Source organism: Malus sylvestris, chromosome 9 (assembly GCF_916048215.2).
Source record: "Malus sylvestris chromosome 9, drMalSylv7.2, whole genome shotgun sequence".
Classification (NCBI taxonomy): Eukaryota; Viridiplantae; Streptophyta; class Magnoliopsida; order Rosales; family Rosaceae; genus Malus; species Malus sylvestris.
This window is the reverse complement of record NC_062268.1, coordinates 12,970,189-12,984,671: the sequence shown is the minus strand read 5'-3', so window position 1 is coordinate 12,984,671 and position 14,483 is coordinate 12,970,189. Positions and strand designations below refer to the sequence as shown.

Sequence of the window (14,483 nt, the reverse complement as noted above, 5' to 3'; positions counted from 1 at the left end):
CAGTTACCTATTAGGTCTCAATGATGGGCTAAGCCTATTAGGTTAATATGTCTATATAAGTGAAGGTCCCTGCGTTTGCTGAGATACACAATATTCACAAACTCCCCATATGGTTTGATTGCTAAGGATCAGTACAACGTAGAAGACTCTTTGCACACCAAGGTTTCACGCATGGCGTCTCCAGGTTAGTTACTTATATGTGTTTTAATCTATATAGGCTAATAAAGTTTTACAATTATCTCTCATATTGACTGTACAAATTAAAAGTAGTATAACATAAAATAGGCCTCAAATTATTCAGTACGGATAATATGTAGACTTGGGTGCACTAGTGCTCATAACCGCTAAGGAGTAAATAATACTAATATAGAAACAAGGCATTACCAGTGACCATGGATGCGAGGGCAACTCCAACAAGGCATTACCGGTGTACGGCACAATTATTCTTAACTTGTTATTCCCGCCATGAGTACTAACAAGGCATTACCAGTGACCATGGATGCGAGGGCAACTCCAACAACTTCTCCTATCATTGCACCACCAATTGCTGCTGCAGTCGTTACAGCGTCACGTGCTGCGGTTTGAAGTGGATTGTCTGCTGAATATATGTCCCATACTAAAATTCCTACAGCAAGAATAAGAACAGCGATGCCAGCAGCCCCAAAAATCTTTGAATACGCAGTTACATCAATATTTGCCCGTCCGGATTTAGATATGATTGTGCCGTACACCTACGTACATAGGAGCAAGTAAAGTATATAATATAGAAACAAGTTAAGAATGTTGAAAATCACACATCGATAAGTTGACCAAACAAATTACAATATATAGTAGTAAATAATACTAATAGATGGTTTCATTTTTATGTACGTACGTACCCTGAGGTTTTTTGTAGTGGCTAATACAAAATTTCATGCTCATAGAAAATTAATTAAGGTTTGAAGTGGATTAATCCAAACGTCTGTAAAAAAAAAAATGCATGTTTTCTATACGTTTTGTCAAAAAATGTGTTGTCCGTCCTGAACCTATAGATGTAGAATATAATTACTAGAAAGTAGAAAGCCCCTAATGCATAGCAATTACTCTACGAGTGAGGACTATTATCGAAAAATTTAAAAAAAAAAAAATTGAAGTAGAGTCATAAATTTGCAATAGGGTAATGTTAGTGAAACTAAATTTGTAGACAAAATGTTGTAAAATAAATGTTATGAAAGTTGATGATTAGACTATTACTTAACCGTTGATATACATGTTCATTCATGTTGGTGACACATCATTTAATTTGAAATTTTTTTTTACAAATTTAGTTTTCTTAGTATTAATTATCCTAAAAATAGCAATACCAATCCTTACCTTTATCTTTTCAAAATCTTCAAAGTCTGCGAAACGACGTCTTCCCTATCCAAGCTCTGTCTGATACCTGCATGAATGGTGAACCCATTAAAATTATTAAGAGACTAATGTTAGATCAAAGAAATATAAACGTAAAAGTTATTAAAGAAGGGTTGTCGATTTACTTGTGTTTGTATTCAGAGAGTTGTGGAATCTCTGGATTGAAAACACAAACGGTTGATTATGTGCTTCAGAGAACAAGTTTTCTGTAAATATGAGATAACAATCAACAAATTGAAACTTTAAGTAGTTAGATAAAGTATGGCAGGGTATAACCTTGGTATTGTTTTATTTTCGGGCTTGTGAAAGCAACAAATACAGGTGGCAAAGTCGCTTGTATTCCACTGTTCTCAAAACCTGTTGCAGTCTCTACCCATAAGGTTATTCTCACTGTTTTGTCTCTGTAAGTAATACAAAAGATGATGGTTTGGTATATGTCATAAATAGGGTGCCATATAAAGAATATTTAGAGTTTAACGTAAATAGAAATTACCTAATATTTTGCCGGTTAAAATTTCTCTTCTTTGCAACTCTTGTGTTCTGGATAGTGATCTTTTCAGTTAGCTGTACAGCCGTCAGGCAACCAAACACATCTACATATAATATTTGATGGCAGGAATGAGTGCACACCGAAGCCAACAAAAAAATATAATTGATCATCTTAGATGTTCGAGCAGCACTTGAAACTAAATTTGTTACCTGTAAGCTCAACATCATTGTCGATTCTCCGATGAAGTTGATTAAGCTCAATTAAATTGAACCAGTGCCTTGGGAGCTCTTGACTTGTGTTGTGAACAGGAAAGATTGTGATTTTCCTATTCAATTCAATCATGGCTGCATGAGGGAAAACCTTGCTTGATCTCTTGTTGTGGACGACACGAAATTTACTAATTTCGTATGCATTGTCGACAGTTAGATGGTCCAAAAAAAATTGGATGTCTCGACCGTTCATGGTTCTGTGAACCACATCTCCCTTTTAGAAGGAGAAATTTAAAATCAAACATAATACTAAATGTGTGGGATAATATTTAACGCATATAGTTTAAGAATCATGTAAACAGGCAGTATAGTATAGTTGTGGCTACTTAGATAACATTTAAGATCATATGCAAGATAACAATGGAGATTACTCCAAGAATCAAATCGTTAGCAGTTGAAGCAACCTTGCAAAATCACATTTAGTTTGATTTGTATAGGTTAAAAAACAATGAAGAAAAATTAAGAAAAAGAAGAATTGATAGTTCATACTTAGTTTTATTTCTACAATTATAAAAGCTTCCTCAAACAGAACAAAATATAATATCTGCAGTGAAATGCAAAGATAGGAAAAGTGTGCATGGTTCACTGTGATTTTTTTTTTTTTTTAAGAACGAAATTTATTGAAAGCCATGCCATCATATGAAGAAAATGAGTTTTTCATTTGGGGTTGTAATATCCACACACCTCTTTTTATTTCTTCCACACTTTTTTGGTTTTCGGCCGTCGGAACGGATGAATTGAAGAAAATCAACGGATAGAAATTAATAAGGGGTGTGTGAGAAGTAAAAAAGGGTGTGTGGATAGCACACCTCTTCATTTGTTGTCTATCTGCATGAATTTGTTAACCCAGTATAAAAATTAATGTCAAGGCCCAAGATTGTGTCTAGCAAAACAATTAACCAAACAAATGGTAATTATGTAAAAGATGCATAATCGGGTAGCGAAGTGTATAAAGCAGTTTCTTCGTGAAATTTAGTATATGTTTGATTACAAAGTTTATTATACTAAGAATATGGCGTGCACATTTGGATACGTAAAAATGCTAGCATTCAACGATAAGTAAAAAGGTGTAAAAATCTTACATCTTTATCAACGAAGACGCAATCAAGACTTATAGCTTGAGGATTATCTCCGATGCTTTTCGTGACCCATATTCTGCATACCCTGATGTGGAGTTTGTTTGCTGGCTGGTATGGCGTCAGAAAACGAATTGGTTGCTTCTTCATTAATCTAGATATATAAACAATTTAGGAGCAAATTAAATTCAAAATTGAATAAGGTGATTTAATAAAGAAATGGTGGAGTCATGTTTACAAAAATAAACAAACGGACAAAATAATAACGCAAAGTTATACCTTTATGTAAATGTTTTTAAAACATTTTTATAAACTATGTTTTTTGTATAATCGTAGGGCATGTCGCTATCGTGAGCAATAACGATTTTGAGACCTTTTTTTGAGGTGACTCTAGATAGCGCAATATATAGTTGTCCATGTGAAAAAACAGTTTGCGACAGATATAGGCCAACAATTTTTAAGGATTGTCCTTGGCTTTTGTGGATTGTCATCGCATAAAAAAAAATTTAGAGGGAATTGTCACCTTCACAGAGTAAAAGGATATTTATGCTGAGATGATTCAGTAATTATCCTGGGGATATAAATTTTTTCACCGATGTTGCTTCCCGTTATAATTGTTGCTTGTATAATTATGTCGTTCAATTGCATCACAACCGATCGTGTTCCATTACACAATCCACCGCTTTGGTTTAAATTTCTAAGCAACATCATTGGGGTGCCAACTTTCAAATCTAACTTGTGGTGTTGTAAACCAGGTAAATCAAGTTAGTTTAGATATTCATTTGGATAAAGCACATCTAAATTTTCTCAATTTTCCATTGAAGAAGACATCGAATCAAAACTGAGATAGGTACAATTTTCGCCAAGCACCATACCCAATATAAAAGCTTTTATTTCAGTTGTTGTATCATTTCGTGGTGTGACAACAACTCTTTCTTTCAAATGTGGCACATCTCAAAAATTAGTTTTGAAATTCGTATACACAGCTGAAACCATGGCTTTGATGGAATCTTCATCAAAATGGATAAGGAATTGTTCTGGAATTTGAACTTAAGAGCTTTCTTCATTAGTTGAAGGTAAAGAGTTGGCAGCAGTACCGTTTCCAATGTCTAATATCGACTTTGTAAAATGAGCGAGTTCTTGTTTTTCTCTTTCGTCCAAACTAGTTTTTGAAAGCCTCATGTTTTGCTTTAAATTTTTTTTTTTTTGTTAAATATGGCCAAAGGTATGAACTCGTTAATGAAGCTTCGACAATGTTAGCAACACTTCCATTTGGAACAACAGGAAGAATTTTCCTAAAATCACCTCCAAAAAGAATCGACTTACCTCTAAACGGCAAATGGTCAAAACCTAGTTTTGACCCTTTAAGAACATCACAAATTGACCTATCTAGGGTTTCAAAACATCGTTTAGGATTCATGGGGGCTTCATCCCAAATAATGAGAGTAGCTTTAGTGATTAGTTTTACAAGATGAGTCCCTTTTTTAATTTCACAAACTGATCAATCTGTGATGTTGATAGGAATTTTAAATCTAGAGTGAGCTATTCTTCCACCAGGAAGCAAGAAGGAGGCAATTCTAGATGAAGCCACTACTAAAACAATTTGATTTTGGGATCTAATTCTAGCCATGATGGTGGTTCACAAAAAAGTTTTGTTTGTTCCACCATGACCATGTACAAAAAATAGGCCAGATCTGTTGTTGTGAATTGTTTGTATGACACTGTCGTAAACATATTTTTGCTCTCTATTTAACTTCATAAATAGGTTTGAGTGCTCATGTTTTAGTGAGTCAACATCATAATCTAACTCTTCCCTCAAACTCCTATTTGTAACTCTATTCATCATCAACTTGTTTGGTTGTGGTAGGTGATGCTTTGACAAAGAACTATTCGAAGCAACAAACAATTTTTCTATGAATTTCTAAGTTGCTCTTGGTATTTAGAGACATCTTGTAGGCCAAAAGCATTGATCATGTTTTTCGAAATGTCATCGCACATCGTCTTGCAATGAGTTTCAAAAAGAGTTGATGGATCAGCAACATCACAAAAGAGAACCAATGTGACAAACAATTGCCTCAATTGAAAGGATGACGCAGTGACAACCGCTTCTAACATAACGCTATTTCATTCCTTATCATCCCCCAATAAGCCAAGCAAGGTGCATGCAGCTTGGAATGTGGGTTCAAGAATGCCTTTGATGGTCCTTAAATTAGCAAAACTAAAGCTGCCTTTTTGGTAATTAGCAGCAACCTCAAATAGTATAATTCACCCGCAGCAGGGTGAATATAGGCAACCCTTCCTAGAGATCTACCTCTTTTTCTATGGGTCCATTGTTTCTCATCATTTTTCCAAACATAATTAGTAGGAAACTCAACGTAAGCCAACATACGTGCATCAGGGTCTTAGACATTGGTTTGAAACCACTGTGTTCACATATTGCTTTCAAGATTAGGGTGGTTAAGAACATGGTTTAGATCATCAGTCTCTCTAAAAAGAACATTTTGGTCAGATGGAAGGTCTACAGACAACCTCTCAACTGATGGTTATCTAAAAGGAATGTGAAACTGTAACAATCTCCACACTGCTTCATATGGGCATAAGTATCTACTATTTAGATAAGCCATAACCTCATCAAACTCGTCATCTAGTTCGATCAACACCTTTAGTTATGTACTTAAAAAATACTTAATGAGTGTTGATTGACAGCATGATTTAACGTTTATATATGCTTGATACTTCAATAATACCTAACGGTTGTAAGGGACAACAAATGTAGTATCTAGCTTGATTCCATTTTTTAGAACAAACAGATTTTCTAGGCCCATTACATAGGTAATACCATTAGGCCCGTCGACACCTCCAACCCTACTATCCTTGAATGTATTTAAACTTCTTTTCTTATGTAAAGAGGACTATGAATGAATATATGAATTTACTTTGATTTCTTTTCCATTTCTACATTTACTTTCTTGCAATTTCCCTTTTATCATGTCTAATCCTATCAGGTATATAAACATGATTGCTTTAGCGCCACCTGCATTGCCTTCATGTTCAATTAAATGAAGGTATCGATACTTATTGCATGGCATTACCTTTATTTATGGATTTGGTTTCTTATTTAGATAAGATTTACATTATCTCTCATATTGACAGTACAAATTAAAAGTAGTATAGCACAAGATAGGCCTCAAATTATTCAGTACGGATAATATGTAGACTTGGGGTGTAGTAGTGCTCATAACCGCTAAGGATATGTAGATCCTCACCCTCTTAAGATTGCTGATGTGCAATTTGGCGTGCCAGAACTGAGCCCTCGGGCAACTGTGTGACGTAACAATGATGCCCCATCGTGCTCAATGGGGCACTGCCTCCAGACCCAAAAATCACATTAATCAACCAGATGGCGAATTCTCCGATGAGAAAAGCGCCGGCGATGCCGGCTGTTATTCCCGCCATGAGTACTAACAAAGCATTGCCAGTGACCATGGATGCGAGGGCAACTCCAACAACTTCTCCTATCATCGCACCACCAATTGCTGCTGCAGTCGATACAGCGTCACGCGCCGCGGTTTGAAGTGGATTGTCTGCTGAATATATGTCCCATACTAAAATTCCTGCAGCGAGAATAAGAACAGCTATACCAGCAGCCCCAAAAATCTTTGAATACGCAGTTACATCAATATTTGCCCGTCCGGATTTAGATATGATTGTGCCGTACACCTACGTACATAGGAGCAAGTAAAGTATATAATATAGAAACAAGTTAAGAATGTTGAAAATCACACATCGATAAGTTGACCAAACAAATTACAATATATAGTAGTAAATAATACTAATAGATGGTTTCAGTTTTATGTACGTACGTACCCTGAGATCTTTTCTAGTGGCTAATACAAAATTTCATGCTCATAGAAAATTAATTAAGGTTTGAAGTGGATTAATCCAAACGTCTGTAAAAAAAAATGCATGTTTTCCATACGTTTTGTAAAAAAATATGTGTTGTCCGTCCTGAACCTATAGATGTAGAATATAATTACTAGAAAGTAGAAAGCCCCTAATGCATAGCAATTACTCTACGAGTGAGGACTATAATCGAATTTTTTTTAAAAAAAAATTGAAGTAGAGACGTAAATTTGCAATAAGGTAATGTTAGGAAAACTAAATTTGTAGACAAAATGTTGTAAACTAAATGTTATGAAAGTTGATGATTGGACTATTACTTAACCGTTGATATACATGTTCATTCATGTTGGTGACAAGTCATTTAATTTGAAAATTTTATTTACAAATTTAGTCTCCTTAATATTAATTATCCTAAAAATAGCAATAGCAATCCTTACCTTTATCTTTTCAAAATCTTCAAGGTCTGCGAAACGACGTCTTCCGTATCCAAGCTCTGTCTGATACCTGCATGAATGGTGAACCCATTAAAATTATTAAGAGACTAATGTTAGATCAAAGTAATTGTAGAATTTGTCAGAAAAAAAGAAAGCAAAACTAGAAATTGTTTAAGCAATTTTTTTGGTCAAACAACTATTTGAACAAAATTAATTATTCTTGAATTTTGAAACTACACACATATGGGATTCCTGCTAAGAAGGGGTCCGGATGTGTTTGTGATTATATATATAGCTAATACACACACACACACACACACAACATACACACATACATACTTCTGCACTAGTTCTTCAAACGTCTTGCCGGTTTCCTTGATCCATCTGGAGTATTGGCGTGATGCGGGACTTTGACTACCCCTGGCGATCTCCAACGAGTCGTTCCTGAATTTGTGAGCTTCTTTTGCCAGCTCTTCCATATTGGTCACTTGATCATCCAGTTTACCACTGAGTTCATTGACATGCTTTTTAATCTTGTTTACGTAATCCATTCGCACATGAAAGTTTTTCACGAACTGGATTGCATGGTTGGCAGCGTTTTCAATGTAACCGTAGATGTCGTGAGCAATAGAAGCCCGAACCTTGTCGTCGTGATCAAACCAAGGCTCCAACTTAGTAGCACTATCCAAAAGCCTTATCGCCGATTCATAACAAGCTTTGGAATCCTGGAGGTATTTCGCTAGTTTGGCTTCGTATTCGAACTGGATATTCTTAATGGCTTCAGCTTCTTGGTGGTAAAGTATACGAGCAAGCTTGCGCAGCTGTTCAGGACTGAGATAGGTAAAGTGATTAAATTCCGCTTGAGCCATATGACGGAGGAGGAGGAGGAGGAGGAGTATAACAAAGATGGTAGTAGGAGTACTAGTAGTAGTGTAAGTCTTTCTAGGTAGGTGGATGCTTAGATTAGTTCAAAGTGACAAGCTAGCCTATGCCTATTTATAGTGAAGAAGTGGTCGGTACATACTTTTTTGCCTCTCACAAGTACATTCTTGTTTAATGATGTTTGTTGTTTTGGTTTGATTTATTCGATCTAACGATCATATATAAAGAGTAATTCGTGAGACACTAAAAATGATGTATGTTTCTTGCTTTCGTGGATAACAATTTTAAGGAGGCTTAATTACCTATATTTGGAGATCCCGAGTCTCTACATTACTTGTCGTGCATGCTATATTTAGATCATTTTAATACTCTAAAAATTATAATTTAATTAATTAATTGTATTACTTATTTTTCTACATTGACATTGGCCAACGTTAGGTTATATATTAGATGAACAATGGTTGTGTTTCCTCCATGGAAGAGCCTACTTGTTCCTCTACTTAGATTAATGAATTTTTACCATCCAAACTTCATGATTGGAACCGTTCACTATTGAGGGAGATTCTCAAAGTGTGATACACGAAGTGAGCTGTTTCCATGTGGTTTGGACTTGTCTTCTTTCTTCTTGTTTAGTAGTTTCGGCCTTGTGGTTCTCTGTATCTCTGCCCCTTGTGGCCTGTGGTCCTCTGTATCTCTGCCCCTTGTTGCCCGTGGTCTTCCAGATCATCAAATCAAGCAGCCCATGTGGGCTAATTCAAAATGAATTAAATTAATGGAAAACTAATGAAAATGGCTTGAAAACTTTGAGTTTTAATGATAAGGACAAAATAAAGGGTAAAGTGAATAGTATCAGGATTGACTTTTTAGTGTAAAAATGTGGTTTTTCGTTAAAGTGAACAGTACCGGGTGTTTTTCGTTAAAATTCCCTAAAATTAAACTATTTGAAAGAAAACTATATCTAATGAGTTCATGAATAAGGTTGTGACTGTTGAATTAACGAGAAAAAGTGCAGCGACGCTACTTAGTACTACCGTCTAGTGATATTCTTCTTTACTTGTAAGTGAAAGGCCTTAGGTTTGACTTTTAGTAAATACGACTTTGAATCACATGAGATCTTTAAGCGATTTATACACATACAATAAATCGACGGTTTGTCTTGAGAATCCTACTTGTTACCAAGACTATTGATTGGTTTAATACATATAGATGACTAAACGACAATATCAACGAACTTTCGCAATGACAATATTAACAAACTTTCTTACTCTAGAATCCGCTTGAATGTCAATATCAACCGTTGATGTAAAACCAAAACATTGTTCACGTGATAGAAATTCCGTGAATGAGAAGGAAAATTGAAGATTGTGAAAGATTAATTCAGCTTTACTGGCGATTCGTGGCCGGCCTCATTTTGCTTCTGTAAACTGGGTCAGTTGAGGGAGATTTTCAAAGTTTGATGCACTGGTTTTTTCAGTTTTAGCCTTGTAAACGGGTCATTGAGGGAGATTCTCAAAGTGTGATAAACGAAGTGAGCTTTTTCCATGTGGTTTGGACTTGTCTTCTTTCTTCTTGTTTAGCTGTTTCGGCCTTGTGGTTCTCTGTATCTCTGCCCTTTGTGGCCCGTGGTCCTCTGTATCTCTGCCCTTTGTGGCCCGTGGTCCTTCAGATCATCAAATCAAGCAGCCCATGTGGGCTAATTCAAAATGACTTAAATTAAACTATTTGAACGAAAATTATATCTAATGAGTTCATGAATGATGCAATGAAAAAGGAGTTTATTCAACGGGGATTTTGGTATTTTGGTGTTCATCCATTCCGTTAATTATTAATTTGAGATTCATGTATCTTAGGTTGTGATATAATGTTTTGTAGTAATTTTGATGCATTGTAAGTTATGTTTTAAATTAAGTGGCTAGCTGGAACAATTGTCATTTAATATATTTCGGTGGCTTAGGGAGTTGTATTTGCATTGATGAAGATGTTTTGGCACACTAGTATATTAGGGAGGGAGTTTGATATGCTAAAGGACAATTTGGACCTATAATTTTATGGTAATGAAGAATTGAGCATTGCTCTTCTATCATTTTTCTATCAAGCCTTGTGTGTTTTTTGACATCTCCTCTATCTCTTTGTCGTTCTGCATTAATGAATAAGGTTGTTGAATTAACGGGAAAAGGTGTAACGACGCCACCCATTTAGTACTACGGTCTAGTATTATTCATCTTCAGTTGTAAGTGAGATGTCTTAGGTTTGACTCTTAGCAAAGATGACTTTGAATCACATGAGATCTTGAAGCGATTTATACACGTAAAACAAATTGACGGTTCGTCATAAAAATGTTACTTGTTACCAAGACTATTGATTGGTTTAATACATATAGATGACTAAACGACAATATCAACGAACTTCTCAATCACAATATCAACAAACTTTCTTTCTCTACAATTCATCTCAATGTCAATATCAACCGTTGATGTGAAACCAAAACGTTGTTCACGTGATAGAGATTCTGTGAATGAGAAGAAAAATTCAAGATTGTGGAAGATTATTTCAGCTTTACTGGCGATTTGCGGCCGGGCTCGTTTTGCTTATGTAAAATGGGTCAATTGAGGGAGATTTTCAAAGTTTGATGCACCGGTTTTTTTAAGTTTTAGCCTCGTAAACGGGTCATTGAGGGAGATTCTCAAAGTGTGATACACGAAGTGAGTTTTTTCCATGTGGTTTGGACTTGTCTTCTTTCTTCTTGTTTAGCTGTTTCGGCCTTGTGGTTCTCTGCATCTCTGCCCTTTGTGGCCTGTGGTCCTCTGTATCTCTGCCCTTTGTGGCCCGTGGTCCTTCAGATCATCAAATCAAGCAGCCCATGTGGGCTAATTCAAAATGAATTAAATTAAACTATTTGAATGAAAATTATATCTAATGAGTTCATGAATGATGCAATGAATAAAGAGTTTATTCAACGGGGATTTTGGTATTTTGGTGTTCATCCATTCTGTCAATTATTAATTTGAGATTCATGTATCTTAGGTTGTGATGTAATGTTTTGTAGTAATTTTGATGCATCGTAAGTTATGTTTTAAATTAAGTGGCTAGGTGGAACAATTGTCATTTAATATGTTTCGGTGGCTTAGGGAGTTGTATTTGCATTGATGAAGATGTTTTGGCACACTAGTATATTAGGAATGGAGTTTGATATGCTAAAGGACAATTTGGACTTATAATTTTATGGTAATGAAGAATTGAGCATTGCTCTTCTATCATTTTTCTGTCAAGCCTTGTGTGTTTTTTGACATCTCCTCTATCTCTTTGTCGTTCTGCATTAATGAATAAGGTTGTTGAATTAACGGGAAAAGGTGTAACGACGCCACCCACTTAATTCTACGGTCTAGTATTATTCTTTTTCACTTGTAAATGAGAGGTCTTAGGTTTGACTTTCAGCAAAGACGACTTTGAATCACATGAGATCTTCAAGCAATTTATACACATAAAACAAATCGACGGTTCGTCATGAGAATGCTACATGTTATCAAGACTATTGACTGGTTTAATACATATAGATGACTAAACGACAATAACTTCTCAATGACAATATCAACAAACTTTCTTTCTCTACAATCCGTCTTAATGTTAATATCAACCGTTGATGTAAAACCAAAACATTGTTCACGTGATAGAGATTTTGTGAATGACAAGAAAAATTCAAGATTGTGGAAGATTATTTCAGCTTTACTGCCTCGGTTTGCTTATGTAAAATGGGTCAATTGAGGGAGATTCTCAAAGTTTGATGCACTGGTATGGGCTTCATAAAAAAAGGGGTCTCGGCATACCATCAAGTTCTTGTGAGATATATCATCACTTCCAAAACATGATGGGATTGCTTCCAGCCACACATTCCTTCCAAAGCTAGCTGCATCATGAGAACGTGACCATTTTTTCTTTTTATTTTCTCTAGGGACATTTCAGACTTTTCCTTTTGGTCGACATCCCTGCTCTGCTCAAGGGATTATAAATATGGATTGCCTCTGATAGAAATGCTTTAGAGGAAAATCAAGAGAGACAGACAGACAGAGAGAGAATTAATCAAGTTCAGTGTAAAGATGGCGTATAATGTTTTTGGCAACCCCATCACGGATGAAACTTTGAAGGGGATGCCAGAGTATGCCGACAAGCAAATAGAAAGATTAGACAGGGCACACGTGGCGTTGAATATGAAAAATGCCGCGGAGAAGGACTTCAACGCTCGAACATATGTGGAGAAACTGAAGGAGCAGTATGGCGACGGAGTCTCCACACTCTGCCTTGTTTACAATGCAACTGGGGACACCATAAGCTATGCTAATAAGAAAGATTGGTATGGGCACATCGGGAAGGCACCATACCCACCACTGATTGCAAATGGTCAGTGGGGTGCGTTTCTGCACGTCAAAACTGCAGGAGCGTCTTCTGGATCCACGGCTGCTGTTGTGTACCAAGGACTAAATCATGTTAGCAACGAATGCGACTGGATGTTGTCTTGGAGCAACCCATGGGACAGGACTAGCTCGGACAACAAGGTGAGTATTAATAACTCTTTTTTGACATATTAACGATATTATATCATTTACACTAACGACTAAAGAAAATTAAACACATTTGACATCTCTTAAATACTTGCGATATTCACGTAAGTGCAGGTCTATACAGATATTCAAGTCGCTGATAACTTTGAAACTCAATGGACCTTAATCTATGGTTTCTTGGCGAGAGGTCAAGCGTACATGAAGAAGACATGGCATGGATGCGTGTCAATCATGTCAACTGGCAGTGACAATTCCCCAATTGTTGAAGCAATACTCACTTTAGAAAATGCCTAAGTTTGTTTGTGCATTTGTAATACTTTATTTTCTCATATGTGCGGGGCCTTTCAATTAACCTGGGATGCATAATAAAATGGTGTCAACCAAATATTATCCCATGTTAATTCTATTACAATAATAGGCCTATAGTTTGAATTTGAATCTTATGCATGATACTAAGCTTAATATTGTAATATTTCAGAATAACGGAATGAATTCTTAGTCTTTATATTTACAATCTGTGTATTAACGTGCATTTAGACAAATTTTGATCATTTACTAACGTAATTTAATCCATCCACATCAGATTTAGTTTGAGATTGCTTTCGTACGATATCACTCTGTCTCGCTGCCATTCTCCCCACCTTTTCTCTTACCGTCTCCTCCCCTCTTCGGTAAAGTCGCGAAAAAAAGAGGTGTGATATCCACACAACCCATTTTACTTATCACACACCTTTTAAATTTTTAGTCGTCGGATCGGATGAATTGAAGAAGATCAACGGATAGAAATTATCAAGGAGTTTGTGAGAAGTAAAATAAGATGTGTGGATAGCACACTCTAAAAAAAAAAAAAAAGAACTTTCACAAGGACGCTGTGTGGTTTCTTATGAATATTTTTTGGGCAACATGTGGATTCTTACAATGGATGCCTGAAATGGGTGCTTTAGATTTAGCCTCCTACAACTGTTAATCTCTAGATATAAACTCATGTATATTAAAATAGGCTAAATTACACAAAACTACCGTATGAGTCTAATCACAATCTCATACCTCATATTTTAAACATTGCAATGTCATACCTCAACTGATAAATTCATTGCAATATCAAACCTTCATTAAGTTTTCTATCAATTTGGTTATTAAATGATAACGTGACAAGACAACGTGGCATATTTTTGTTGACGTGGCGTGTATGGGTATTAAATTTGTGTTATGCGAATAAAAAATAAATAAATAGGCTAAATAATTTAAAAATATCATCCCCTTTCAAATTGGGATAATTAGAATCCCCTACAAATTTTTTTACAACTTTTAGACCAAACATTTGTTTCTTTTTAAGATTTGATTAAGACGCTTTAACCAACAACATTTGTTGTTTATTTAAATTACATATTTTTTTAAGCTAAAATTCTAATTATCGATTTCCAAATAGTCCTTTTAAGAGTTATTTTTTATTTTTTACTTTTATGTGGCTTTTTTTAGGT

The 14,483-nt window shown here is 35.6% G+C and overlaps 3 protein-coding genes across 5 annotated transcripts in view; 1 reads left to right on the top strand and 2 right to left on the bottom strand.

The window, feature by feature from the left end:
- Positions 1 to 240: 240 nt before the first annotated feature.
- On the bottom strand, positions 241 to 8,621 carry LOC126582784 (uncharacterized). 2 transcript variants are annotated; one of them, XR_007609589.1, is made up of 4 exons: positions 7,904 to 8,621; positions 7,568 to 7,634; positions 6,446 to 6,947; positions 241 to 318 (listed from the first exon to the last, which is right to left on the bottom strand). XR_007609589.1 is itself a non-coding variant. In XM_050246979.1 (3 exons), exons 1-3 carry the CDS (start codon positions 8,431 to 8,433, stop codon positions 6,498 to 6,500), a joined length of 1,047 nt encoding a protein of 348 aa, XP_050102936.1. In that variant the 5' UTR covers positions 8,434 to 8,621; the 3' UTR covers positions 6,303 to 6,497. The 2 variants fall into 2 exon arrangements, 1 of the variants encoding a protein (XP_050102936.1); XM_050246979.1 differs by lacking the exon at positions 241 to 318 and having other exon boundaries at positions 6,303 to 6,947.
- LOC126633809 (uncharacterized) lies at positions 447 to 3,377 on the bottom strand. Its single transcript, XM_050304361.1, has 5 exons — positions 3,234 to 3,377; positions 2,092 to 2,365; positions 1,886 to 1,985; positions 1,712 to 1,793; positions 447 to 731 (listed from the first exon to the last, which is right to left on the bottom strand). The coding sequence occupies exons 1-5, from the start codon at positions 3,375 to 3,377 to the stop codon at positions 447 to 449; spliced, it is 885 nt and encodes a 294-aa protein (XP_050160318.1).
- Positions 8,622 to 12,473: 3,852 nt separating the features above from the next.
- The window catches only part of LOC126582789 (23 kDa jasmonate-induced protein-like), a 48,982-nt gene continuing 46,972 nt past the window's right edge, over positions 12,474 to 14,483 (top strand). Inside the window, exons 1-2 of one of the 2 annotated variants that reach the window (XM_050246983.1) lie at positions 12,474 to 12,996; positions 13,117 to 13,300. In XM_050246983.1, coding sequence (XP_050102940.1) covers positions 12,541 to 12,996; positions 13,117 to 13,296 — 636 coding nt within the window. In that variant the 5' untranslated portion in view covers positions 12,474 to 12,540 and the 3' untranslated portion in view covers positions 13,297 to 13,300. Of the gene's footprint in view, positions 12,997 to 13,116; positions 13,517 to 14,483 lie in introns of those variants that run through there. The other variant, XM_050246982.1, reaches the window with a different exon arrangement.

Excerpts from the sequence above, each read along its gene's own strand:
- LOC126633809 (XM_050304361.1), bottom strand. The coding sequence starts at position 3,377 with ATGAAGAAGCAACCAATTCGTTTTCTGACGCCATACCAGCCAGCAAAC. Across the intron at positions 2,366-3,233 it reads GCGTCTTCGTTGATAAAGAT|GGAGATGTGGTTCACAGAAC; the intron begins GTAAGATTTTTA and ends TCCTTCTAAAAG. Across the intron at positions 732-1,711 it reads TACAAGCGACTTTGCCACCT|GTGTACGGCACAATCATATC; the intron begins GTATTTGTTGCT and ends CTATGTACGTAG.
- LOC126582784 (XM_050246979.1), bottom strand. The coding sequence starts at position 8,433 with ATGGCTCAAGCGGAATTTAATCACTTTACCTATCTCAGTCCTGAACAG. Across the intron at positions 7,635-7,903 it reads TTTGAAGAACTAGTGCAGAA|GTATCAGACAGAGCTTGGAT; the intron begins GTATGTATGTGT and ends CCATTCATGCAG. Across the intron at positions 6,948-7,567 it reads AAGATTTTGAAAAGATAAAG|GTGTACGGCACAATCATATC; the intron begins GTAAGGATTGCT and ends CTATGTACGTAG.